The sequence below is a fragment of the Mesoplodon bidens genome, assembly GCF_964165515.1.
Source record: "Mesoplodon bidens genome assembly, chromosome: 3".
NCBI classification, from domain to species: domain Eukaryota; kingdom Metazoa; phylum Chordata; class Mammalia; order Artiodactyla; family Ziphiidae; genus Mesoplodon; species Mesoplodon bidens.
In genome coordinates, this window is record NC_138178.1 from 140273551 (window position 1) to 140298752 (window position 25202).

Sequence of the window (25202 nt, forward strand, 5' to 3'; positions counted from 1 at the left end):
TTCTACTCAGGCCTTCAAATGATTAGATGAGGCCCACCCACATTATGGAGGACAATCTGCTTTACTGATTAAAATGTTAATCTTATCCAAAAAGAACCCCCACACAGAATAATATTTGACCAAATATCTAGGCATTCCATGGTCCAGCCAAGTTGACACATAAAATCAGTCATCACAGCTCTTATTAGAAATTCATAATGGAAGGAGAGGAGAGGCACAAGCATCACAAGGTAGGAACAGCAGAGCCGCAGCAAAGGTAATAGACATGAGTTGGTGTGGCCTTCCTGACCATGCCAACACTTTGGTCTTCTGCAACAGCCTTGGTCTACCTTTGTCCCATTATCAGTGTCATCATGGAAGACAGGACTCAGTAGCATGTCATTCCATCCAGAAAAGAACAGACCAGACAGAAGTGACAGGAGTTTCTTTATCAGCCCTCTCTCCACCCAGTCCTAGGCACCCCTGACAGCTAGCCACTCAAGAACTGAGCCCAGGCCCATACTCCCTTCTTGACACAGCCAGCTCAAATCAGGAGTTTAATAATCCTTCAGAATAGGTGTGGGTTTTCCCAATGGAGAGTCATAGGTCAAGACCGAGGGAAGGACAGAGAAGCCACAAGTCAGAGAGCTCTCTGGGTGACCAGGTCAGTTTAGGGCAACCCTGGAGATATCCGAGATAGACCCAAACTGCCTAGGTATCTAGACTGAACCAGCTCCTGGACCTGCGCTGGGGTGGGATCCACACTGGGCTTCTGAAGACTGATGCCAATTAGAATAACCCACCCCCTTCCCAAATCCTCTCTCCTTCCTCTCCATCTTATTTCTCACTCCCACCCCCATTTTGGTCCCCAGCAAATTTGACTTCTTTTTCTCCTCTTTGATATGGTAATTTCTCTGTAGTTAGTGGCAAAGCCTCCCCAGCTCCACCGCCCTACCAGGTCCTGCATGCCTAACTTCACATTCTCTAGACCACAGTGCTAGTGGCCTGTGGTATTCACACCCCTCCACACATGCAGTCCTGATCCTGCGTCCACACAGCTTCCACGGGCACAACCTCCTTTTGCTTCTGACCAGTTAGTGATGACTCAGGAGGACCATCATCTTCTCTCTATCCACTTTCTACCCTTGAACCTTTCACCCTGTGGTCTAGCAGAGTCTGCAGTTCCATCTACCTATGGTGTCCTTGACAATGGGTTTATTTAAACTGCTGAGTGTCTGTGGGTTCCAGGAGACAGACATGGTGCTACTATCCTAAGAGTCTGGCAAACAACCCCTTGACTTATAAAACAAATACCTGAATTATAAACGTGTCAGGGACACAAGAACAGATATTATAAATGTTTATTATCCTTCCCTTCCCCCTTTTGCTGAAGAGAGAAAGTGCCTTTGGCTACTCAGATTTCCTCTCCTCCAAAGCCCAAAGGAAAACACCAATCAAACCTTGGCTTTCTTGTGTGGCAGAAAGAGACCGAGATATTTACGGAAGGTGTGCTGGTGATGAACGGAGAGAAGGGGCAAAACTTCAAGGCTGTGGTAGACTGAGAAAAAGATGATTTTAAGAGGCAGTGCTATGGTTTATAATTTGAATCCCCCTTTGGTATCTTTATCTTTCACTTAAGGTTAGAATGGTTTATGAGGACTTTGGGCTGTTAGTGTTGTGTGTCCTTGAATGTGAAACTACATGAGACCATACACCACATGGTTCCCCATTTATTTGTTACATTTTTAAAATACTTGAAAATGCACAGAAACTCTACTAAATTAATGGTACCTCACCTAAAATCTGACAGAAAAGCAAAAACATGAATAAGAATTCAAAGCCTCACATTGCTAATCCACTGACCCAGTTGACCTCAGGTGCCAAACATTTCATGAAGCCTCTTTCTAGCTTTGGGTGACAATGCACACCACAGGTTCTGATGGTAGCTGACATTTGGGGCATCCCTTTACTGGCTATGGACCTCTCCTTAATGGGACTGACTAGCCATGAACTTTACATTGCTAACAAGCATCCCCAAAATTATACTTTTCTTTTTAGATGGTTTGAAGAAAAACAATTGTGGAAAAACATGTGAACAAGGACATAAAAGTGGTAGAAGTTACCCTTTGCAAATTCTGAGAAAATACTTAATAAAGTTATACAAGACGGTCTTTTAGATATTCATTGCAGAAAAGAGCCAAGAACTGTTTTATCTCAAATTGTCACACATCCTCCTTTGATCATAATTAACCAGCAACTATTAATATTTCTTGACAGTTCTTAACAACTAGAACATAAATATGCTTCCTGTAAAGAACCCTATATTAGACTAAGATAAATGAAATAAATAAAGGGAGAAAACCACAAATAAAATTCTAGGATCCTGAATAACAAAGAGGCAAATGAGTAAATATAATCCAGGACAACAACTATACATGAAAGTAGAAAACAGAGAAAAATCACTTAATGTTCTCCAAATAATCTTGTAATACTTTGGAAAAGAAGTTGTTGAGAGCAGAAACACATGCTCTAAATATTCACTTGACTAGCTTATTTCACTCTGCCTAGACATTGTTCTATATTTAGAACCAATTTACTGCTGTTGTCTTTACAGCTCATATATTTCTTTTGGTTTGCAACAAATACATTTGGCAGATTCCAACATCCTCAAATGCACAGTATTTTCTTGGTACCTATGAAATGCAAATATAGGTAGAGCATTAGTGGTTCATCATAATTCTCTGAAAAAGGTGAGTTGCTCTGCAATACACAGTTCATAAACCTCCACTGCAGTAGACCTATTCATCACATGTTCCTCCTCATAAAAATATAAGCCTGGTCCTACAACCTAAAGTAAATCTGGATAAGCCTAAGACAAAATTAGAGAGTGAACCAAGAAGAAATGGTAGAACTTTCATGATGGGAGACAATTTAGATGACGTTGACTCCAATCTACATATAACAGTAATAAGAACAACAAAATAAACACAATTTTTAAGCACCCAAATATCTTTTTTTTCTGATTTACATGTATGGAAAAAATAAAAAGTGTTTCCTATAAATATTTTTACCTATTCAATATAGAATTTTATCTCCTACTCCCTAGACATTATATCCTAAATATTTTACCTCAATGTTCTTTCAAAGCTTCCATTATAAGGTTATTCCATAACTGATAAGGGCCAATCCCCAACTGCTGAACATTTAGGTTGTTTACAACTGTTACTATTATAAACTTTTTGGTGATATATAGTCTTATACATGTATATTCTTGTACACTTGTATGATTTTGCCTGAGGATACGTTGCAGAAACAGGATTGCCAAGTCAGAGGGAGACCCCTGGTTAGACTTTTGATCTATACTGCCAAACGACTTGACAGAAAACTTGAATCAATTTACATATCCTCCAGCAGCATATACATGCCACCTCTTTATGTATTCACCAGCCCTGGGTGTCATTCTCTTCATCTTTGCCAATTTGACAAGCCAAAGATTGCATCTTGTTTAATTTGATTTTTTTTACTCCAATATTCATTGGCCCTTTATTTACTTGTAAATTTTCTATACTCTTTATATATTTTCTTTTGTTTTAATTATGATTCTTGTTAATCAGAAAGCACCCTTATACGTAAAAGATAATAACCTTCTTGACCATTTTTCACAATATATGTGAACATATGTGTTTTTAGTCAATATATCAATCATTTTCTTTATGGTTTTCTTCATTTGCTTTTATATTTTCAGAGTCTTTTTTTAATTTCCAAACAGTAACCAACTATCTAAATGCCATATATTGACTACTTCATCTTTCCCCATTGCCATTTATCATATACTAAATCCTTACATATGTAGCATAGGTTCAGTGGCTGAGATTCCTGTTCTGGATCATTGATTCTTGTGCTGATGCTATACTGCTTTAATAACTTTATAATACATGTTAACATATATTAACACAATTATCCTGTCATTCTTTTTTAATTATTAGCTATTCTCCCCAACTAAATTTTGAATATAACTGCTATAATCACTCTGTCATGTTCCCAATTCAAAAATTCTATTGGAATTACTATAAACACATTAAATTGAGAAGATCTAACATCTTTACGATACAGAACTTCCCACCCTAGACCATGAGCTGTTTCCCCATTTTTCTTCTTTTATGTTTCTCAGCAAGTAATGGGAAGACCTTTTTTACATAAAGGTCTTCCCATTACTAGACACTTTATAGTTTTTGTTGTCCTTGTGAAAAGGATATTTTCCATCATATTTTCTAAGTAGTTACAGCTGGTACTTGATAGAATTTTTATGAGCCTAATAATTCATTGAATACTCTTCACAGGAACACACTATTCCACTATTTTTTATTTTTATTTTTTTGTGGTACGTGGGCCTCTCACTGTTGTGGCTTCTCCCACTGCAGAGCACAGGCTCCAGACGCGCAGGCTCAGCAACCATGGCTCACGGGCCCAGCCGCTCCGCGGCATGTGGGATCTTCCCGGACCGGGGCACGAACCCGTGTCCCCTGCATCAGCAGGCAGACTCTCAACCACTGTGCCACCAGGGAAGCCCCCACACTATTCCACTTTTATCATCACCTAGGTGTTTGAATTTCCTTAGTGACTATTTCTAGACAAGGAGGGGAAAGGACTGCTGCTACACACAGACCATCTCGTGCCTGTATTGTGTGCCAGATAGGATCAAAAAGATAATATCTGTGTAGCATTTTATAAATTTTAACTTTTTTTCCCTTATATTACCTCATCTGTTATTCACAAAACCATCTAAAGTGGACAGGATGCTCTAGAGTAATCGAGCTTATTATTATTCTCATCTTAAAGATGAGAAAACTGAAATTCAGATCTGAATCACTCACTTAGAGAGTCTGATAAAAATGCAGACTTCTGGGCCCCACCCCAGACCTACTTCCTTGGAATCTAGGGGTGGAATGTGAAACCAGGGACTCTGTGTTTTTTAAACTAGCTTCCCCAACCTAAATGCCCATTGACAGATGAATGGATAAAGAAGTTGTGGTACATACATACAATGGAATATTACTCAGCCATAAAAAGGAATGAAATTGGGTCATTTGTAGAGACGTGGATGGATCTAGAGACTGTCATACAGAGTGAAGTAAGTCAGAAAGAGAAAAACAAATATCGTATATTAACGCATATATATGGAACCTAGAAAAATGGTACAGATGAACCAGTTTGCAGGGCAGAAATAGAGGCACAGATGTAGCGAACAAACGTATGGACACCAAGGGGGGAAAGTAGCGGGGGGTGGGGGTGGGATGAATTGGGAGATTGGGATTGACATGTATACAGCGATATGTATAAAATGGATAACTAATAAGAACCTGCTGTATAAAAAAATAAATAAAATTCTAAAATTTAAAAAAAAAAACTAGCTTCCCCTGGTGACTGCCGTGAAACATCGATTTCCCCAAGTCAAGGTCAAGGCTGAAAATAAAAGTTTCTGCCTCTAAATTAGGTATTTATTCCACCATACCTCAATGGCAGCTTAATTAGTATGAGTTTCTAGCAATGTATGAATGTCACTGAAGGAGCTGGCTTTTTTTTTTTAAGTATCTCTTTATACAGAGGATCATGCAAAAAGCACACCCTGGTTTGTAGACCACACACCTCAACGTGCAGGCTTCACTTATAATTCAGTCACTGCTTCCCAAAGTCCTAATCAAAAGATAGCTCTCCTGTACTCTGTAGTTCATGCCAGGGAGCCTGGCTACTATGGCTTATATGGCCACAGTGAATCTCAGGACACCTTGCCAGTGGTCCTGCCCCACTGATGGAGTCTGGCAGCCCTGTAGCTGATGAAAGTTGCCTGGAAAAGTGGCAGTGTACCCCAAACACTGATCCTACCCAGGGGAGCCACATTTCCATGGCATCCCCTCGTAAAAGGTAGGCCAGCTTTAGTGTAGGACACCACTGCTGATGAACTCATCCTACCACTGCTACTAACATCCAGAAAAGCTCATGGTGACCCTTTGGGAAAGGCCAAAGACTCATCTGGAGAAAATATATGCCTCAGAGAAAACCTCCGCTTTAGTTAGAATTTAACTCACTTTTCAGTCACTCAACCAATATTTATGGAGCCACATGCCAGGCCCGTGCTAGATCTTGGTACATGAAGATAAATATCACACAGCACTTTAAGGCCCAATGGGCAAGTAAGCATTGAAAGACACTTAAGGTAGTTGGAGGACATCAAGGAGGCGTTACAAAAGTGAGTTTTCCAGGTTATGGAAGTTTTCCAGGCTGACAGGTGTGGGGAAAGCATTCCAGAATTTCTTTTCCAGATTCCCAGAGGGAACAACTTAAGCAAAGGCATTATGAGTATAACAAATTGCAAGAAGTTTGGATTGTAGGAGGGTAAACAATAGGAGAGATCTGGAAAGGTAAACCAGAGGCCAGATTACAAGGACGTTGTACACTCTTGGAAAGTATTTGAATTTTATCTCAGAGATGATTGGGAGCCACAGCTACGGTAAGCCTGAGAAATGAATGAGCCTGGAGAAATGAATGTTGATTAGGAGACTTTTGCAACTGACAAGGTTGGGGTTTGCATGAGGACAGTTACACAGATGGTAAAGAGGAGTCCGAGTATCTAGAGATACTTAGCAGGTAGAATTGGCAGGATGTAGAGACCAGATGAATGTTGAGGAAGGAAGGGTGAGGCCAAGCAAGACTCTAAAATCCCAGGATGTGAATGTCATGGAATCGTGGCTCTGTCTTTGGTTTGGCCTCATCCCCAGCCAGTTCCAAAGGTCCTGGAACTGCACAAGCTCTTCCCTTTCCTCTTGCCTTTCACCCCCCTTCCTTTTCCTCCTCCCTCTCCTCCCTCATCAAACAAGTACTGACAAGGGTAGACCTTTCCTGAACACCCACCCCATACCCAACTTCATTCCAGCAAGCTCTATTCCCAAAAGTATTGTTAAGAAGCCATTTACTCACTGATGTCACCTTATATTTGTGTTAGCCTTCTTATACACAATTTCTATATTCATGATCTTCTTTTCTCCTCAAACTTCCAGTAAGAACTGAGAACGTAGGGAAGCTGTAACTTGCTCAAGATCCCAGAGTTTGTTCACAGTGAGTTCAGGCCCCCAGCCAGTTCTTCTGCCTTAAAATCTGGGGTGGTTACACTACAGACTAAACAAACAACTACAAACTAAATCCCCTGTCACAATAGGCATACCTAAAGGAGAAAAGAAACATGACCAGGGATGGAGATGCATGGCAGAGGTACGTTACCCTGTTCAAAAGGAACTCTTGTTACTGTAGGACGAATATACACACCTAACGAAAGAAAACCCTCAGCTCAGTGTCCTAAAGGATTCTCAGGGAGACTGTTTGGTTTTCCCCTCAGTCTTTGTTCAATAGAAACAGGACCTCACACCAGTACATCAAATAAGAGACTTGCCTGAACAACTTTTATTTCACACACACACACGCTGCTGCTTAAGAAACAAGAGGCATTCTCTGCAAAGAAAGGAAACGAGCTGGCTGAGGGGGGCCAGTGTAGATGGATGAGGTTTTCAAGCCACCTTAACAGGAACACATAAGTTGGAAGGATGAAACCCCACAAGGAAGGAATTCACCACCATTCATATTTATGAAAGTGTATTATCTATTTCTAGTTTCATTCTGTTTTCTAGCTTATCTTAATTTGAGGGAAATGTCATCCCAGATGCCTCTGAGTTGCTTCCTTTTAAAATGAACATGTACATTTGTGAGGCTTAGCCCACGTCACAACACACACAAGCAGCTCCTAAGAGTGGACCCTGGTCCTAGGTGAGTCACAGTCCCAGATGGGATCTTCTAGAAAGGAGGAGGAGCAGGGGATGAGGGTCAGTTCAGAGAGGGAAAAGGTCAGTGAACACTGCTGAAGATATTCAGTCAGCAAGCATGACAAGGGTCAGAATTGAGATTTTTCATTTAAACTCTCCTTTTTTTGCAGCATCCCAGACACAGACAAACTGTAGTGATGATTACCCCTGACTTTGGAACAGCTAATAAAGAGTTTTTATACCCCTTTAGGGTAAAGACAATGTGTTTATCTTCCATGTGAGGGAGAAACCTACTGACCTACCCAACATCTCACCAAATGAGTAGATAGCTAAGTATGGACTTGAATTCGGACGTGAAGAAAAATTATCTGGAACTTGGATATAAGGCCAAGAACATGCAACTGTCCATGCTAAGGCAGTGTTCAACACCCTTCCCCTGAGGCTTAGTAATCTAGGGTAACTAACCTTTGTCTGATTCTGCTATTAACTGAAAGTTTAGATTCTCTGAAGTTACATGTTAACTTGTAAATCTTGTTGGGTCAAGATGCAAATAATTCCTGTTTAGTAGAACGGAGAACACCAAAGGTTATCTTTTCCATAGGACAACAATCAGTTTTCCATTGAACTTAGCCATCTTATTCTAACATTTTGCTTTTGAAGTACCTATAAATGCCCAGTTCTTCAAAATGCTCTTTGAACAAGATTTATCATCTTACTGATTCTCTCATTAATGAGTTAATAAATCTTTGACATAACATCATTCTATATTGGCATGGGGCCATGTTTTTAACTTAATTAAAATTGTATTTCTTGCTATGTCTATAAATCTAGTGTTTCTTCCTCCAAAATAGTGCCTAGGATGGTACTAAAGGTACTATTAGTACCTTTAGTACCATCCTAGTACCTTTAGGATGAGACATAGTCAGGTATGCCTCATCCTACCTGCCAAATACAGTACATTTGACATGAGTGATGAAGACAGCTGGCTATGTGCTGGGAACAGAGGGGCACTGGGAGGCTTCCTCTTAACTGACCTGGCATTTCAGCCATGCCGGTTCTCGGGATTCATCAGATATTCATCACATCGGTTCCAAAAGATTGCTCTTGGCGGATGAGATGACCAGTCCACCACCCAACAAGGCAGGGGCTGTGAACCAGGTTCCTAGTGCTGCTGATGGGCTGGACTGATGGTCTGAGCTGGCTTACAGGGAATGACCAACACTTCTTCATCCAGGTTTGCAAATGACATGCAGTTTCATGAGGTGACTGAAATGCTGAGAGGGGGTGGTGGGGAGCGGGGGCAGGCTCACGTCCTGCCAGGACACTTTCTCTCTGGGTGAAAGCAACCGACTCTCAGGAGAGCAAACCCATGACTTCAACTTCATTAGCACCTCACTCCAACTCATAAAGTTAACCATCCAATCTGCACCAAAAGCAAACACAAGGAAGCCAAGAGCTTAATGGATTTGGAGAGGAAGGCCTTCAGTTTACACACTTAACAAGCCACTGACAACTTTTCACGCTTTATTGAGAGAACCATCTGAGCCATTAGCAGGTTATTTGACCCACTCTCTTTAAAACCTCTCTAAGCTCAAAAAAAAAAACACTAACAGCTCCGAGAATAGAAGGTGATCTGGGATTTTAGCCTGACCACTGTCTGCCAGGCAGGTTTGCTGGCTGCAGGTACTTCCCAGCAGTTAGCATCTTGCCAGGATGCTTCAAGCTGAAGCTCTGCACATTTAGAAGGACCTCCTTCTGCCTGAGTTGCCCCTGGGGCTTCATTTCTGTTCTGTGGATTCAGCAACTACTACGTATGCCAAGAACTGTGTTGTGTACTGTGTGGGGTATGGGATATGGAGATTCTGTCCTCAAGGGCCTACCTGTCCATTCAGAGACACAAGACATTGATCTAAATAGCTACCATTTAGGGTAGAAAGTGACCGGTAATTCACAAATATTATAAATTTGCTGTGCCATTTCACATGCACTGGGTATACAGGGGAGGGCAAGACAGACGGTCCCCGGTCTTCGAAGAGGTTCAATAAGCATTTGTTGAAGGAGGGGAAATAACAACTTCTCAGCACCTACTATGGGCCAGGCTGTGTGCCAGGCATTTTCTCATTTAATGTCCTCCTCACAAGTATTCTCTTTGATGGGTGATGTTCTCCCCATTTTTAACAAATAGGGAAAGGGGGGCTCAGAGGTGTTAGGTGATTTTCCCAAGGTCATTCAGACAGTGAATAGCAAAGATAGGATTCAAACGCAGAGGCATCTGTCTTAAAAGATCCCGCTCTCTCAACGTCTCTACATTTCCTATGATCATTTTTAGATTTCCTATGATCATTTTTAGAGCATACCTTCCTTCTATGCTGACCTGACTCATTCATTTCCAAACTGAGGAGCCTCAAAGAGCCCAGGTTGACAAGCGATAAGGCATCCATTGCTAGTCCAAGATAAGGACTCACAAAGCCATTTGCATATTCCACAATATGTGAGTAATGCTTGGATCTGTCTCTGGCTGTCTGTCCCTTGATGTTCTCAGTCATCAACTGTGTGATCCATTTATCTTCCTTCTGATAAAATGGGAGAATCAAAGGGCAGAGAAGAGAGAATAAAAGTGATTTCCAGAGATGGGGGCACGACGGCACTGACCTGTTCCCTCAGGATTACTCCAGCAGGGCTGGTCCAACAGAGTAGGCAGCAAAGCTGAAAGCTGACCTGGCTTCCACCCCAAAAACCTCATCCTCCCTCCTCTCACCATTTTGCCTTAACGCAAGTAAATTATTTTAGTTCCTTCTCTTTCGCTTTCTTTGGGAACAAGAAGAATTCAGGACTTTCATAGTTTAACAAAGCCTTCAGAATAAAGGCTGTATTAGTGAGTCGGGTGGGCCTGAGCCTACATGCCCCATCTCCCCCATTGCACCCTGGGTAATTCTTGGCCATCCTCGGGACGCAGCTCAGACATGTCCTCCAGAAAGCCTTCTCTGACCACACTCCAGCAGTGTGTGTGTGCACGTGCAGTGGTGCCCCTTCTGCATGCTCCCCCACCCATCCACACTGCCGCCAGCATAGTGCTCACTGCACTGCCTTGTACCCTCCCCTCCACGCTCCGTGACAGGACGAGTTGTATCTGGTCTTTACGCTCCCAACACTGAGGGCAGTCCCAGAACCCAATAAACTCTTGAGGAAGGGAAGGACAGAGGGAAGGGAAGGCTGGGCTCAGACTCTTAGCCTGACGGCCACCCTTCCCAGGCTGGCACTCGCCTCAGGCCTGGAACAATTCTCTGCAGTCAGAGCTGCCAAGCGAGAATAGGGTGAGGCCTGAGGAAAAGCAGGCTGGAAGGAATGTTTGTTCTCTGAGAAAACTCAAACAAGAGCTTCAGGGCTTCAGTGACAAAGGTCAGAGCCATCGCTTTGGAAATTCTGCAGTGCCCAGTGGGGCCGTGAGGGTGAGTCAGCTTCTAGTACTCACTCCACAGATGGCCCTGGGCCTCTAAGTCGGGGGACCACCCAAGGGGGTCTCCAGAACAGCTGCCCCTAACCTGTAAGTACTGGGCTCACTAGAGGCAGGAAATTCCATGTTGTAATGGCTGGCTTTCTTCCCTTCACTGCTGATCCATGTCTAGGTGGTGAATTAGCCATTAAAGAAACAACTTAGGCAGATTTTAGGAACATCTGACTGGGCTCCAAGTGTGCAGGAAGAGGAAAATATAACAGGACGAAGAGATCGGGGCTGCGCCATCTCACCTTCATTTCCATTGCTAGCCTGGCTTATGAAAGGAAGTAAAAATGTTTAGACGCCCCTCTTCGGTGTTGTCACTAGCATTGGATGGAGCTGGGTTCACCCCTTAAAAACACACACGTAAAAGCTCATCTGTGCAGTTGCTGCCATGTTATCAAGCTGAACACACGTTGATCTGAGTAGATTAGAAAACTTGTTCCCAGTGTCTGGGAAGGCAGTGCTTTTAAACAAGTGCTTTTCAAAGAAAGAGCCATTAAGAAGCACTCTGCATACATGTAGGCCCTGAACCTGAAAACAAATAAAAGTCAGATCAGTGCCAAAGCAGCAGCTTGGAGCAGCAGACTAGAGAATTTGGCCGGCATATTTTAGGGATATGGTTATAAAAGGTTGCTATTCCATTTATCTTTCGTTTCCTGCACAGCTAATGGTAGGAGAAATCAAAAATCATTTTTATGTTGGACTTGCACATTTGTATTGAAATATAGTTGACTCACAATAACGTGTTAGTTTTAGGGGTACAATATAGTGATTCAGTTATTTTTTCTGATAATATTTCATTATAGGTTATTATAAGATAGTGAATGTGAATCCCTGCATTTGTACATTTTTTAATCAACTAGGAAAAATCACATTCTCCTTCATATTTTACTTTCTTTTTCCAAAAAGAGATTAAATTTTTGTGGAAATTTAAATCTGCTCTTTCCATTCACCAAGAGAATCATATTACTCTTGCTTCGATTTGTTCGATCTCAGTTTAGTTTCAAGTTGAGACTTTATTTCATTTCCAGCCATGTAAAGAGCAGCTGGTATCCCTCTATTACCTCTCACTTTTGGACATCGTTGCTTGGCAAGGCAATAAGCCTGCTGAGTAAATCAAACTCTACTTTTCACTCTGTATATGCCCTTCAGGTATGTGAGATGAAACCCATATACAACACCTCTTTCTGCAACTAAGGTTCAAACTGTAATGAATCAGTTGAGCTAAAGCACAGAGATATTTAATAAAAACACTTCTTGAAATAAATGTTAAGCCCTTCGCATTTCATTATTAGCTTTGCCTTATAGACTATAACATAGGCATGTGGGTTAATATCCTTTGTTTTCAGGCTCTTTTAACATTTTGATGACAAATAAAAGCTGAGAGATTTCTAACAGAAAGTTTGCCTACACGTGTCTATATCCCGAAAGGTGGCTCAAACCAAATGAAAGAAGAAAATAAACTAACCAAGAAAGAGTCCAGCATCCTTTTCCTTCAGGAGCTTGATATTACAGGGCCTAATCAGGATCCATGAACAGCCTGCAGAGTGCCCTAGTGGCACCAATAGTATTCACCTCGGTTGAGAAATTTGGACTTGGCTCAGCCCATCTGCTCTCACTGCAGCCCAAGGTTGCCTTTCATTTGGCAAGCATGCTGTCAACTGGGTTCAGAATATACACGGGGGAGGCATATGCTTGTCTTTGCTGCCCAAGGAGATGCTGGCATAGAGAAACGTGAAGACTCCTGATTGAAGCTTGCATTTACAGACTTTCCTTTTTTCTCTTCTCCCCTAGTTACTGTGACAGTGGGAGGCAAGCAACACTTGCTCGGACTGTATGACACCGCAGGACAGGTACATTTTTCTTACCTTGATTCATTAAGAGTTTGGGGGGCCGGGGCAGGAAGAATGATCCATTTGGCTAGGCATATGGGGACTAATGGTACAGATATTACCTCCTCTGATCACTTGGGGCAAATTTATTGTCTATCTAAATGACAACCAAAATATTTTGAATATCTTAAAAATATTTTTAATTACAAAAAACTAAATCATTGTAGGATTCAAGGTGTTGATAGGCAAATAACCATTCATTTATTGATTGATGACCATCACTAACCAAAATAACATATTTGGCCAAGAGTTCCAATTTCTTCCTACCCATACCAATTCCAGATCCAGGATTACTGAGTCAATTTCATAAATTTTAGTTTCACCCATTATTTTTTTTCATGTTATATTCTTTGCCTGCTCTTTATTTGAATTGCCTAACAAGCTGTGGAAAGGTACAAAAAGAGATAGGGGATGGGGATCAAGGAGTAGGAAGAAGATGGATTAAGTGTTAGAAGGAAGAAAATCCAGGATCCTGGATGTTTTCCCAAAGTGAGGGTCAACCCCTGAATAACTGGGATTAACTCTAAATTCTCCAAGATTCCTGAAATATGCTCATTCTGTCAGAAATATTTCTTCAAGTTGGAGAACCTGGCCAAACAATAACAATAAGGCAATAGACTGGAACCCTCAGTGCTTAATCAGTTAGCACATGCTCTGCTTGGGTGAAAATGCCACTTTATCTTTTTTTCCTTGCATCCCACACTCCACTACAAAAAAGCTTCTAATGTTACAAGTTCATGGGCTACAGGGGAAGTGGTTAAGCAACTGATGGTTATGGCCCAATTTCTTTGACAGAGATTTTGGTACCATACATCCTGGGTCATTTATTTAGGTCAAAATCAGCGGGTTGTCCAGTCTGTCCAAATTCACACATCTTAAGTCCTTTGGAGCGAACATTAGACCATGCTTATTCCCACTGTGAGTTTCCTGGTAATTGTTATTTGTAGTTATGCATTTGTCTAGATTTTTTTCACAATTATCTGGAGATATGTCTTTTTGCTCAATTTGATACCTCTATACTAAAAAAACAAAATCATAATAAATAAAATTCTCTTTAGGATTTCTGTGTGCATTTGCAAGAACCACTGTATAAATGTCTGTGGAACATCAAAGTCAGATGTTGGACAGGCCCAGGCAATGGAGAACTTGGAAAATCTAGCACCAGACTCAAGGCTCCTAAAAGCCTCCAGTTTCCCCTCGCTGGCTGATGGGTGTTTTAGCCAACTACTCTCAGGAACTGGAGAGTGGAGGAGACCTCTCACATCAATACCGAGACACACGACTAGAAAAGGATGCCCACAGATGACCAGATTGTAAAGGTGATTTGGATCTTTTGAGCTAAGGTACAGGGCTTCAGTGCAGCTCATGCTTGACTGCCCCTCCACCAGAAATCATTCCAGCAATAGAGGGAGCTTACTCTTCGGGCTAGAGTTGCCTACCCTCATTCAATCACACAGTCATTGGGGTGTCCCCATCCATCAGGGACTCACAGCCTGAAAAAAGAGTTTACACCCTTTTCCTCCATAATCATATTTTACTAATGTAATCCAGTTTGAAAAATTCAATACAGCAAGGATTATTGCCTGATTCTGAAACCTCTTTCTGTTTCCCTTGCCTTCTAAAAATGTTCTCTGTGCCCCTTGTGCCCACCCAGTTCTCCCCAGTTCTATAGCAATCCACCACAATTGTTTGCTTCTGTGCGTTAATTGCCCCCAGAACAGCCTCCCTGGCCTCTATTTAATTTTGAATCCAATAAAACTGCATAAAAGCAGTTTAATTATTCTTTCCCACTGCTCTGTCCTTAGAAAAATTTAATAATACTAGTATAGGAGTTGAGACTCTAAGGCAGAGGAAAAAATACCTTTAAACTCCAAATTGACCCAAATCTCTGACACAGAAGAAAGTGATGAGCACCGATAGAATATAACAACAAATGGGTTACAGATATTTCTTCAATTTAACTTTCACTTTAATGCTTTCCTCCAGCTACTTCGAAAGCCCAGAGGTGGACAAGGTTCATAGGGGAATGTAAAGCATGGGGAAAAGCAATCAGAACACATCTTAAAGCTCCTTATAGGACTACAATGCGATGATTAGGACCTTTAAAAATGACCTTGAGAATGCCTAAAAGAACTGGAATAATTAAGCAAAACAATTTGAGGCTAGACCTAAGGGAGACCTCTCAGCAGTAAAGGACTGTTAGGTATTGGAATGCATTCCACTGAAGGATGACACCTATGAATAATTCATTTTGTGGAACAGTGGTTCTCAAGCTTGAGCAGGGATCAGAATCACCTGTAGGGCTTGTTAAAACCCAGTCACTGGGCCCCACCTACAGTGTTGCTGATTCTATACGTCTGGGATGGTGCCTAAGTATTAATACTTACATTTCTGACAGGTTTCCCAGTGATGCTGCTGCTGGTCTGTATACCATACTTTGAGAACCACGGTTCTAGAACCTTACCACTCAGAGTCTGGTCCACCAACCAGCAGCATTGCCAGGGACCTTATGAAAAATGCAGAATCTCAGGCTCCGTCCCCAGCCTACTGAATCTGAAAATGCATTTGAAGAAGATCTCCAGGTGATTCGTATGCACATTAAAATGTAAGAATCATGACCCTCGGAGTCGTTGGTGGTTGCAACATTGTTCCTAATGTTAGGAGGACGTGGTGGAAAATAACCATTACCCATGTTGATTCCCATGGTTCTAGGACTCTGCCAATAAGGCTTTGTGACAAATTTAATTTAGAAGCACTGTCCCAACATTTCCATTCCCAGCCTCAGGGAGGATAACCTAGCCTCCGCAGTTATATTCTAACAAATGTTGATGAGGTCACATGGCCAAGGAAGATCTATAACTAATTCAAAATTACTCATCTGGTGAGAGTTACTAACAAGGAAGTATGGCGATCTTAAAACCAATTGATTAATCCCTGAGCCACAAAAAAAGAAATAAGTCTCTGAACCTGGCTATAGGGTTCCATCTTGCTGTGAATAATTAGATTTTCTCACATGAACAAATCAAGGAGCAGTGCCCCTCATCTTTGTCCTGAGCTAACTGTGGCTCAGAGTTAACAAAAACAACTTCAAGAAGCACATGTGTTCGGAAAGATAAACTGATAGGAACTCGTTATTTCTACCCTCAAAGTCAGCCCTGGACAAAATCATTCGACCTGTTTCCCTCCACTTCGCCACCTAGTCACCTCAGGCATCACTGTAGCCCCGCCAGCCTCGCCTGAGACACGCTTGCAGCACTGCACGAGCCAGCCAAGCATCTGCTGAAGGCAGGTTATAATGAAGTCACGTGCAAACACTGCCAGCACGTGGCAGCTGCTATTAAACATTAGCTCTCTCCCCAAGCCCCTGAAACAAACTGATACTTGGACTTTGAGTGGAGTCTTTTGAAGACAAAGAGCCTTCAGAACTCTGGTTCATCTGCTGGGTAGAATTCCAAACAGTCGGTTAGACAATGAAGTGAGGGGGTTTTGTACAGGGTGACTCGGCATGTTACCCTCTCAGCTCACACTGGGGAGGCAGTAAGGCCTGGTCTATAAACCAGATCTATTTAGGTCCTGCCAACCCAGCCTGTGCGACTCTTGCCCCTCCTAAGTGCATTATGGAGAGTCTCTCTGAAAGGGATTTCTAGAGCTCAGATCTTTGGCTTGAATACAGAGTCTGAGAGCCGACTTTTAAACGATGTGCTTGCAGGCCAGTTTCTTTAGAGCGTGTCACGAGGGAGAGCAGGAAGCTGTGGGGGGGATACCGCCGCAAGCCTGGGCACTGGCCGGCTAAGGAATGCCAAAGTGGGAGAGGGGCGTTTCCCAGGTCACGGCCTTGAACCAGGCATCCTCCCACCCCTCAGCCGACCACCTAGACTGGAACCAGTCCCGGTACTAAGACACCTTGTCTCTTTCTCTCGTGGGCCCTGGCCTCCAGGAGCAATGTGGGTAAAACCCCGCTGTGATTGTGGCCTCTCAGGCCAAACTCCAGGATGGACGTATCTCAAAAGCAACATTTGCAAAAGTGGCGATTAGCAGCAGAACCAGGGAGGAATGAGAATCTCCTGGTGTCAGGAGCCTGGCTTCTCCGCAGGATAAACCCCTGAGTTCTCTGCACACGAGCACTGCTGGATCGGGGGCCGTCTGCTGGCGGTCGAGCACAGAATGGTGTCTGTCACTGAGAAACCACAGCAGCCCAGCTGTCACCGGTGACCACCAAAGTCGGGAAGCAGGAAGGCCATCAGCTGTACCCCTCACTCAGCCAGGGCTGCACACCACGCGTCTTCACCTGTCCTGGATTCCGAAACCCTTCTCCTCCCCTCTCCCTGCCCCCTGCCCCCGCAAGGGCTGAAGAGAGAGACATAAGGACCAGGCAGGGAGGCAAGTACACCTGGGGTTCATTAATGCCAACCCAGGGCCAACCTGGAAGGACAGGAGCCTTCCTCCTTGCTATCGGCTGACCCAATAGGCCATCTGGATTTGAACCCAGAGAATGTCTCCCTAGCCCATGTTCTTAAACACTATGCTGCACTCCTGCCCTATGTGTGCTGTCCACATTTTCCAAACCAAGCCTGACAGATATGAGTGTACTTATGGGAGAATATGAAAGTGAGAATGTGTTGAAAATCTGGGGTAAATACCATTAAACCAACAGGGCTTGGAAGCAGAATTCCATTTCCAATTTAACATAGGTATGGGGGTGGGGAGTGGTGGAGGGGATGCTCCGTGCAACGCTCCTAGCCTCTCAAAGTGTGGTCCCCGGACCAGCAGTATCAGCACCACCTGGAAACCGGTTACAAATGCAAATTCTCAGACTTCATCCCAGGCCCGCTGCTGAATAAGAATCTGCATTTGAACAAGATCCCCAGGTGATTCAAATATGCATAAAGTTTGAGAAGGGCTGGTCTAATGATTTCACTTGCTCACCACCTGTGCCATCATGATGCGGCTATTCCAGGCATATTTTGAGCCCAAGGTGTTCAGCCTGTCTGAGGCTGAGGCTGAGGCTGTCCCTGAACTTTTCTTGTTTGATAATCACCCATAGTTACCCCAGAACACCAGATTGCCTTCAGACCAAACACTCTCCTGCCTTTGGAGTGAAGTTGGGTGGAAAGCACTCAAAAGCCTACCTTGCCCAAATCCCACCCTTCCCTCCACCCCCATCCCCTCCCCGGCCTCTTTGTCCACTTTAGCCCTTGAAGCCCCCTTTGAGTCACTCTTATAGTCTTCCATTCTCGGTTTCAACATTGGAAGGGGCCTCAAACACAAAATAAACCACTGACCCAATCCTCAGAGCCCCTTTATATCATCTCAACATGTACGCATCCAACCAAGACCCAAAACGTGCCCCACTGCAAAAACAAAATCACCCGAGTTATCAGCTGGTACAAATTCAAGTCCCCCAAACTCCCAGCACCCAGGCCTCAGTCTGAGGGGACACTTACTTTTTTTTTTTTTTAAATCACCCCCAATAGAGCATTTATTGGGTTTTTTCTGATTAAAGAGTAATTACATAATTTAAATATAATTTTGGGGCGAATTGCCTAAAATAATATTTTCAAAGATCAACGCTAACAGTGGTTGGAAACACATGTATGCACAAGTCTCATGGTGACCTTCACATACTCTCTATTCCTCAAAAATAGATCAAACTCTATAATCTGTTTCAAAACATCTTTCAAATTAATTCTATGTTATGAGCATTTCCCTATATCATAAAATACTTTTCTGTAACATGGATTTTTACTATGAATATTATTTGATTTAGTTAACCAGCTATACTTTTTTTTAAAAATTTATTTATTTATTTATTTATTTATTTTTAAATTTTTTGCTTTATAACAAATTTAATCAGTTATACATATACATACTTTTATTAATCCTGAACCCACTGCCGTGTGTCATAGCTGCAGCCAGTGGCAAATGGGGGCTGAAACGAGCCCGACCAGCCTAGGTGTGAGCCTTCTTTAGAGGTACGTTTGCTCTGTAGTCCTGATTAAATCATTCAGTGTCTAGACTTGAGCTATGACAGTCACCTGGAGAACTTGTTAGGACACAGGTGGAGCAACTCCTCCCCCAGAGCCTCAGCTTCAGGAAGGCTGGGTGGCACCGGGGAATGTGCATCCCTAACAAGCTCGCAGGTGATGCCCATGCTGCGGGTCGGGACCCTACTTTGGGAGCCACTGCACTAACTGACCTCTAAGACCTCTTCCAGCCTTGAAATTGTATTTTCCCAATTCAGTCAAATAACTATTCTACATTATTCTATTATCAGAGAGCTTACTAAAAGCAAGAGAAACTTCACCTGTCTCATTTTCACATAAATCGAATGGTTTCCCATATTTTCATTTTTTCCCCCACTAGCTTGCCAATTCTTTTCACCTTATATAGTTCATATAGCATCTTGAATGCTGTATGCTAGACATTCAGTAGGCAATTAATAAATCTTTTTAAATGGAATTATACAGCAGGACTAAGGTTTCCACAGAAGAGAGATCCAGAATACAGAGCAGGATAAAGCCCAATGAAGGACACAGTCAGAAGTCACTCAGCTGGACCTACCAGGAGGGTAAATTATTGAAAAACCAAACTCTTTTCACCTACCCACCTACAGTTAATCCGGCAACCAGGGGTCTTCCTAACTTTTCCATAATGTGAGCAGAATTCCTTTGAGAGCTTCTAGGTAAAGAATCAAGTAAACATGATCTTTTCAGACTACCAGTTATTTGCTTATCTAGTTGTGACCCAACTTATCTAGTTCTGACATTTCTCTCATTTGTGCTTTTTTAAGCTTTGAGGTTTTAAATATACAGTGTCTGCTGCCATCTGGTGGTAATTTCTGGTAGATGCAGGCCTAGAGATACGCCTCTCTATAGCTCTGTAGAAATAGATACTATACCCACCCCATGGTCTCTAACATTTCTTTTCCTAGATCCTTGGGTAAAGCATGAATCCATATTAAGATTCCTGGATAACTGACTTTTCAAGAAAATGCTTAATCTGTCCCTTAAAATTCCGGGCTGAAGCAAATCGTGTGGTCACAATTAAGAGCTAGAGCTGGATTCAGGCTAAATACCCCCATCCTGGTGCTTCATAGCTCTGTAACATTGGTCCAGTGCTGAATTTCTCTAAACCTTAACTTCCTCTTCTATGAAACTCAGATGTTGACGGTACCATCTTTTCAGTGCTAGTGTGAGGATTCAACTAGATAATGCATGTAAGAGCTTGAAAGAGTGCCTGGCCCTTAGTCATAAGGCCCTGATACATCCTCTGTTGACAGTGAAGATGATGTAAATCAGTTGTTCTCAACTCCACACCAACCTCAGACCAATGAAATCAGAATACCCAGATACCCAAGCCCACTCTCCAGAGATTCTGATTTCACTGGTCCCAGAGTAGCGAAGGTAGAGGCAGGTAGTTGGTTAGCAGGGCATCAGGATGTTTTTCAAGCTCCCTGGATGATTCTAATGAAAACTACTGCAGTAAATGATAGACAGAAAAACCATGTGTTCATCTGCAGGTCACTGCAGACCGGGTGTCATCAAAATCAGTCAACAGCATTTATGGAATATTTGCTATGGACAGAGTACAAGTGGGGCATGAGAAAAAAAAAGCACGGCCCCTACTCCATTTATGACAATGCAGATGAGAGGATGAAGTGGCAGGGAGCAGGTGGTATCATGAACAGCTGTAGATTATGGGCTGGGAAGGAGGGTTCTTGGCTTGTGGGCTTCACAGCTACTGTGAGAGAGAAAGTCCCAGAGAGAAAGGAGAGAGGCAGAGAGACTGTGGGACAGATTTGGCTTTCAGGGCTAGCTGTGGAAAGAGGAAGAGTCACTGACAAGAGACAAGCTGTCCCCTCCCACACTCCCACCCCCGGCACACAGGCAAACACACACACACACACATAGCCATGGGCACAACTTGACTGAGATACAATTGTAGGCCTGGCCCAATCAGTTTTTAAGCAATGTACTCAACCACAATGACTGATATTTTTGTGTGTTCTTTTAGTTCACTTTTTAGGATTTTAGGATTTTTCATCATCCTTGCCAGCTTGCATTGAATTCTGCTAAGATTTTGCTAGTATTAGAAGCAGTAATAGTGCCAGCCATGCATACTGAGTCTCTGTGTGCTGGGCACCTTGAGTAAATGATAGATAAATGCATGGCTACCAACCAGAGATGACCACCCTTGACATTCCAAGGGGCTTCCTCCCCTTGGAAGGGGCATACATGTACGTAGCTGTGTGCACCCCCTTTTTATAAAGACACTATTAGGGTCAACAGAAAGATAGTGAGGTCAATATTTTTAAATATCCATGACCTATTAAGTTGAAAAAAACAAGTGTCACAACAATATGAGCTATATAATCAATTCCTTTTTAAAATAAACATGTGTATGTTATATACGTAAATAAATATTAAAAGTTCAGAAGGATACTGTTATATAGCTGCTTCCTCTGGGAAGAGAGGAAAAACTCTTAGAGATCAAGTGCAGGATGGGAACAAAGTTTTACTTCTACTCTATGTACTTCCGTAATGTTTAAATTTTTCCAAAGAGCATATATAAATTTTGTAACTTTTTTAAGTGTTAGGAAGAGTAGTAAGGACAGACCCTAATAAATGAATTGATATGTTGCCCATGTCTATGTACACATGTATAAGTGTGAACATATAGATTTGATTGCACCTATGTATGTATGTATAATGTGTGCCTGTATGTAGTGTGTATATGTATATAAATTACACATAATGTGTATGAACATTTTGTCATATTGTGGTATGTGAGAACATGTGTGTATACATAGTATATACATGTAAAGTATACACACACATAAAGTTACTTTGGGCTTATGTGTCACCAAATTCTATGAAAATAGATTAAACCTTCTAATGAAATAGCAGATTTTACCTCGGAACCTCCTAAAACATTTTACATACAATAAAAGGTACTTGCTGACATTTTCCCAAAGTTGAGATGATCCAATGTTTTTCTTTGTCTCTGTCATCTCCCACTAAAACAGCATATACATAAACATCTTATGCAAACAGGAACTCTTCAACTAGAGCATATTCTGGTCTGAAAAGTCTTTGGGGAAAAGTCATTAATCTAGCATTTTATTTATTAGGCCACAGTATGGCTTTTAGGTAGATTTAGAAACAAATCCCCAAATTCTTAACTCTAAACCCTCAGACAATATATTTCTTCAAATATTGTGGTGTATGCCTTGGAAACAACTCTGCTTTGCATTCGAGTTAGCTTATTCTAAATTAAATTTCAATGCAATTTTTTTAATTATATAAGGAGAGAATTTCTGTGCCTTGGCCAATGGCCCAGTAATTTAAATCCATATTCAATACAACACAATTCCCAAGGGACAGGAGAATTGCAATCATTCTTTCTGAGTTATACACATTAAATGGATGAACTTCATGGTATGTAAATTACCTCACTAAAGCTATTTTCAAAAAAATTTTAGGGCTTCCCTGGTGGCGCAGTGGTTGAGAGTCCGCCTGCAGATGCAGGGGACAGGGGTTGGTGCCCCGGTTCTGGAAGATCCCACATGCCACGGAGCGGCTGGGCCCGTGAGCCATGGCCGCTGAGCCTGCGCGTCCAGAGCCTGTGCTCCACAACAGGAGAGGCCACAGCAGTGAAAGGCCCGCGTACCGAAAAAAAAATTTTTTTAGGTTTTTTTTTTTATAGTTCATCTTAAACAGAGGCAATTCATAATCTTTATACAGAACAAACAGGTGTTTTCCGGATTGATGGCTCCTTTCCTTCTTGTAATATAGGGAACCACCAGATTCCAGGGTCAGGAAAGGAATGGGGTCGAAGGGCACGGCGGTGGAGTCTTTCCCGAGGCACTCCCTGGAACCACGTGGCCACACCTCACCCCGGCTGTACAAACGCACAAACTCTTTGCTCTTCCCGCAGGAGGATTACAACCAGCTGAGGCCGCTCTCCTACCCCAACACGGATGTGTTTTTGATCTGCTTCTCCGTCGTAAATCCTGCCTCTTATCACAACGTCCAGGAGGAGTGGGTCCCGGAGCTGAAGGACTGCATGCCTCACGTGCCTTACGTCCTCATAGGGACCCAGGTTCGAAGGCGGGCATGGCAGGGAGGGTCGGTCGGTGGAGGGTTTGTGAAAAAGAAAAGACCCTTTCGCAACTCCTGAACGTCCTATTCTATCAAACACTATAGAAGAGTGTCTCAGATACATTAATCCTATGAACAGCCTTTATTAAGAACTGAATGATTGTTTAGCCCATGGTTGAAAAGACAATAAAGCTATTTAATACGAAACAGGAAGTTCTGATGGGGCCTTTAAAAATTAATCTCTCCGCTTTTTGCTTTTAACTAACAAAGTAATTTTTTAAATAGACAACTTCTCCAGTCCTGAGCCAGAGGAATGAGGCGCAGATGTCAATTACACTTATTATCTAATATTTTTTATATCTAAAATCCATGATTGTTTGAAAGTCACAAAATAGGTGTGAATGTCAAAATGACTGCAGCAATCAGAACAGGCTCATTATGACAAAAACCCTTCAGGAACAGCCCTTGAAAAGGAAGACAGAAATTCATTGTCTATTCCCTTTAAGCCCCCGATCTCTCAGATCTTAAAAAAAATTAAAACAGATATATACCAGATAAAGCTGTGATTGTAAAAGCCTTTAAAGTGTTTTGAAAGCTAATAAAGTTCCATAGTTTGAATCTCCAGCAATAAGCCAGTTGCACAAATGTATTAAAGATTGTTCCAGCTTTTTATAGTTTTAAATAGATTTTGTTCTTTGCTATGTTAAAACCCAAATTACTATCCCAAAGACATATGGAAATGTAATGATACCAAAGAGCTTTATTATCTGTTTCATATGCTGCTGCTTTCTATCTCTCATTTTACATTGTGCTTCACAAAGAGAAATTTTTTAAAAAGTAAAAGAAAGGAAAATATTTCCTAGAGAGTGTATGGACAGATAATTAATACATCCATAAATCAGAATACAGTTAATGCTTCTGCTCTGAAAGATAATTATTAGTTTGTTTAAATGAAATCTTTTGCCTTAACTCCAGATGATAGTGTTTGACCATTTGGTGGGAAAATATGTGATGGGACAGGTCAACATCTTTGTATGATTTGAATCCTTTTTATAACTGGTGGGCACTAAGTTGAAAAATTAAGGCCAAAAAAAAAATGCCCCCACACACAAATTAGTAAAGCTGAGAAATGTGCTTACGGGACCCTAATATATGAATACATTATTTTTCCTTTAAAACACAAGCCTTTATGTGCCCACATTTACACCCATGTATGTATGCATGTGTTCACACACACAGTGAGATTTTAAAGCAACTTAAATATTTAATTAAATTATCAACCCTAATCCAAACACAGATGCTATTTTCGAAGTAGTTCTGCCTTTGAAAAGATTAATGCTTATTCCTTGAGCAAGCCCTTTGGAAATTCCTTTTTAGGACTTGCCTTCAGAGCCTGAAGCACATTTGTTAGAATATCCTCACAGGTGGCAAATCTTCATCCCTTTGAGGGTTAAGATTTGGTTTGGAAACTGTCCCCACACCACCACCAAAAAAAAATATATATATATATATATATATATATATATATATATATATATATATATATATATATATATATATATATATATATTCAGAGCCAGGAAATAAACTATTAAATAATGAGTAGTATAACCAGGGATCAAATGAGACATCACCGTACAGTAGTAAGACTGATTGATTATTTTGTATATCCTATAAGTGGGACCTAGAAATAATTGATTATTTTGTATATCCTATAAGTGGGACCTAGAAATAATTGATTATTTTGTATATCCTATAAATGGGACCTAGAAATAAACAGGAAATTTCAAAAACATTTGAAACAGCTACAGAATCATTTGAATCAGCTCCCAGGGTAATAGCTTTGAAGGGGAAACTATAAGGAAAGCCTGGTGTATACATTTACAAAGAACTCACTCTAATTTTTAGACATAATATGGCC

The 25202-nt window shown here is 41.7% G+C and overlaps 1 protein-coding gene across 1 annotated transcript in view; it reads left to right on the top strand.

Annotated features, from left to right (window-relative positions):
• RHOJ (ras homolog family member J) overlaps positions 1-25202 on the top strand; it is a 90676-nt gene that overhangs the window by 55810 nt on the left and 9664 nt on the right. Inside the window, exons 2-3 of the mRNA XM_081228871.1 lie at positions 13084-13142; positions 23118-23282. Coding sequence (XP_081084997.1) covers positions 13084-13142; positions 23118-23282 — 224 coding nt within the window. The remainder of the gene's footprint in view (positions 1-13083; positions 13143-23117; positions 23283-25202) is intronic.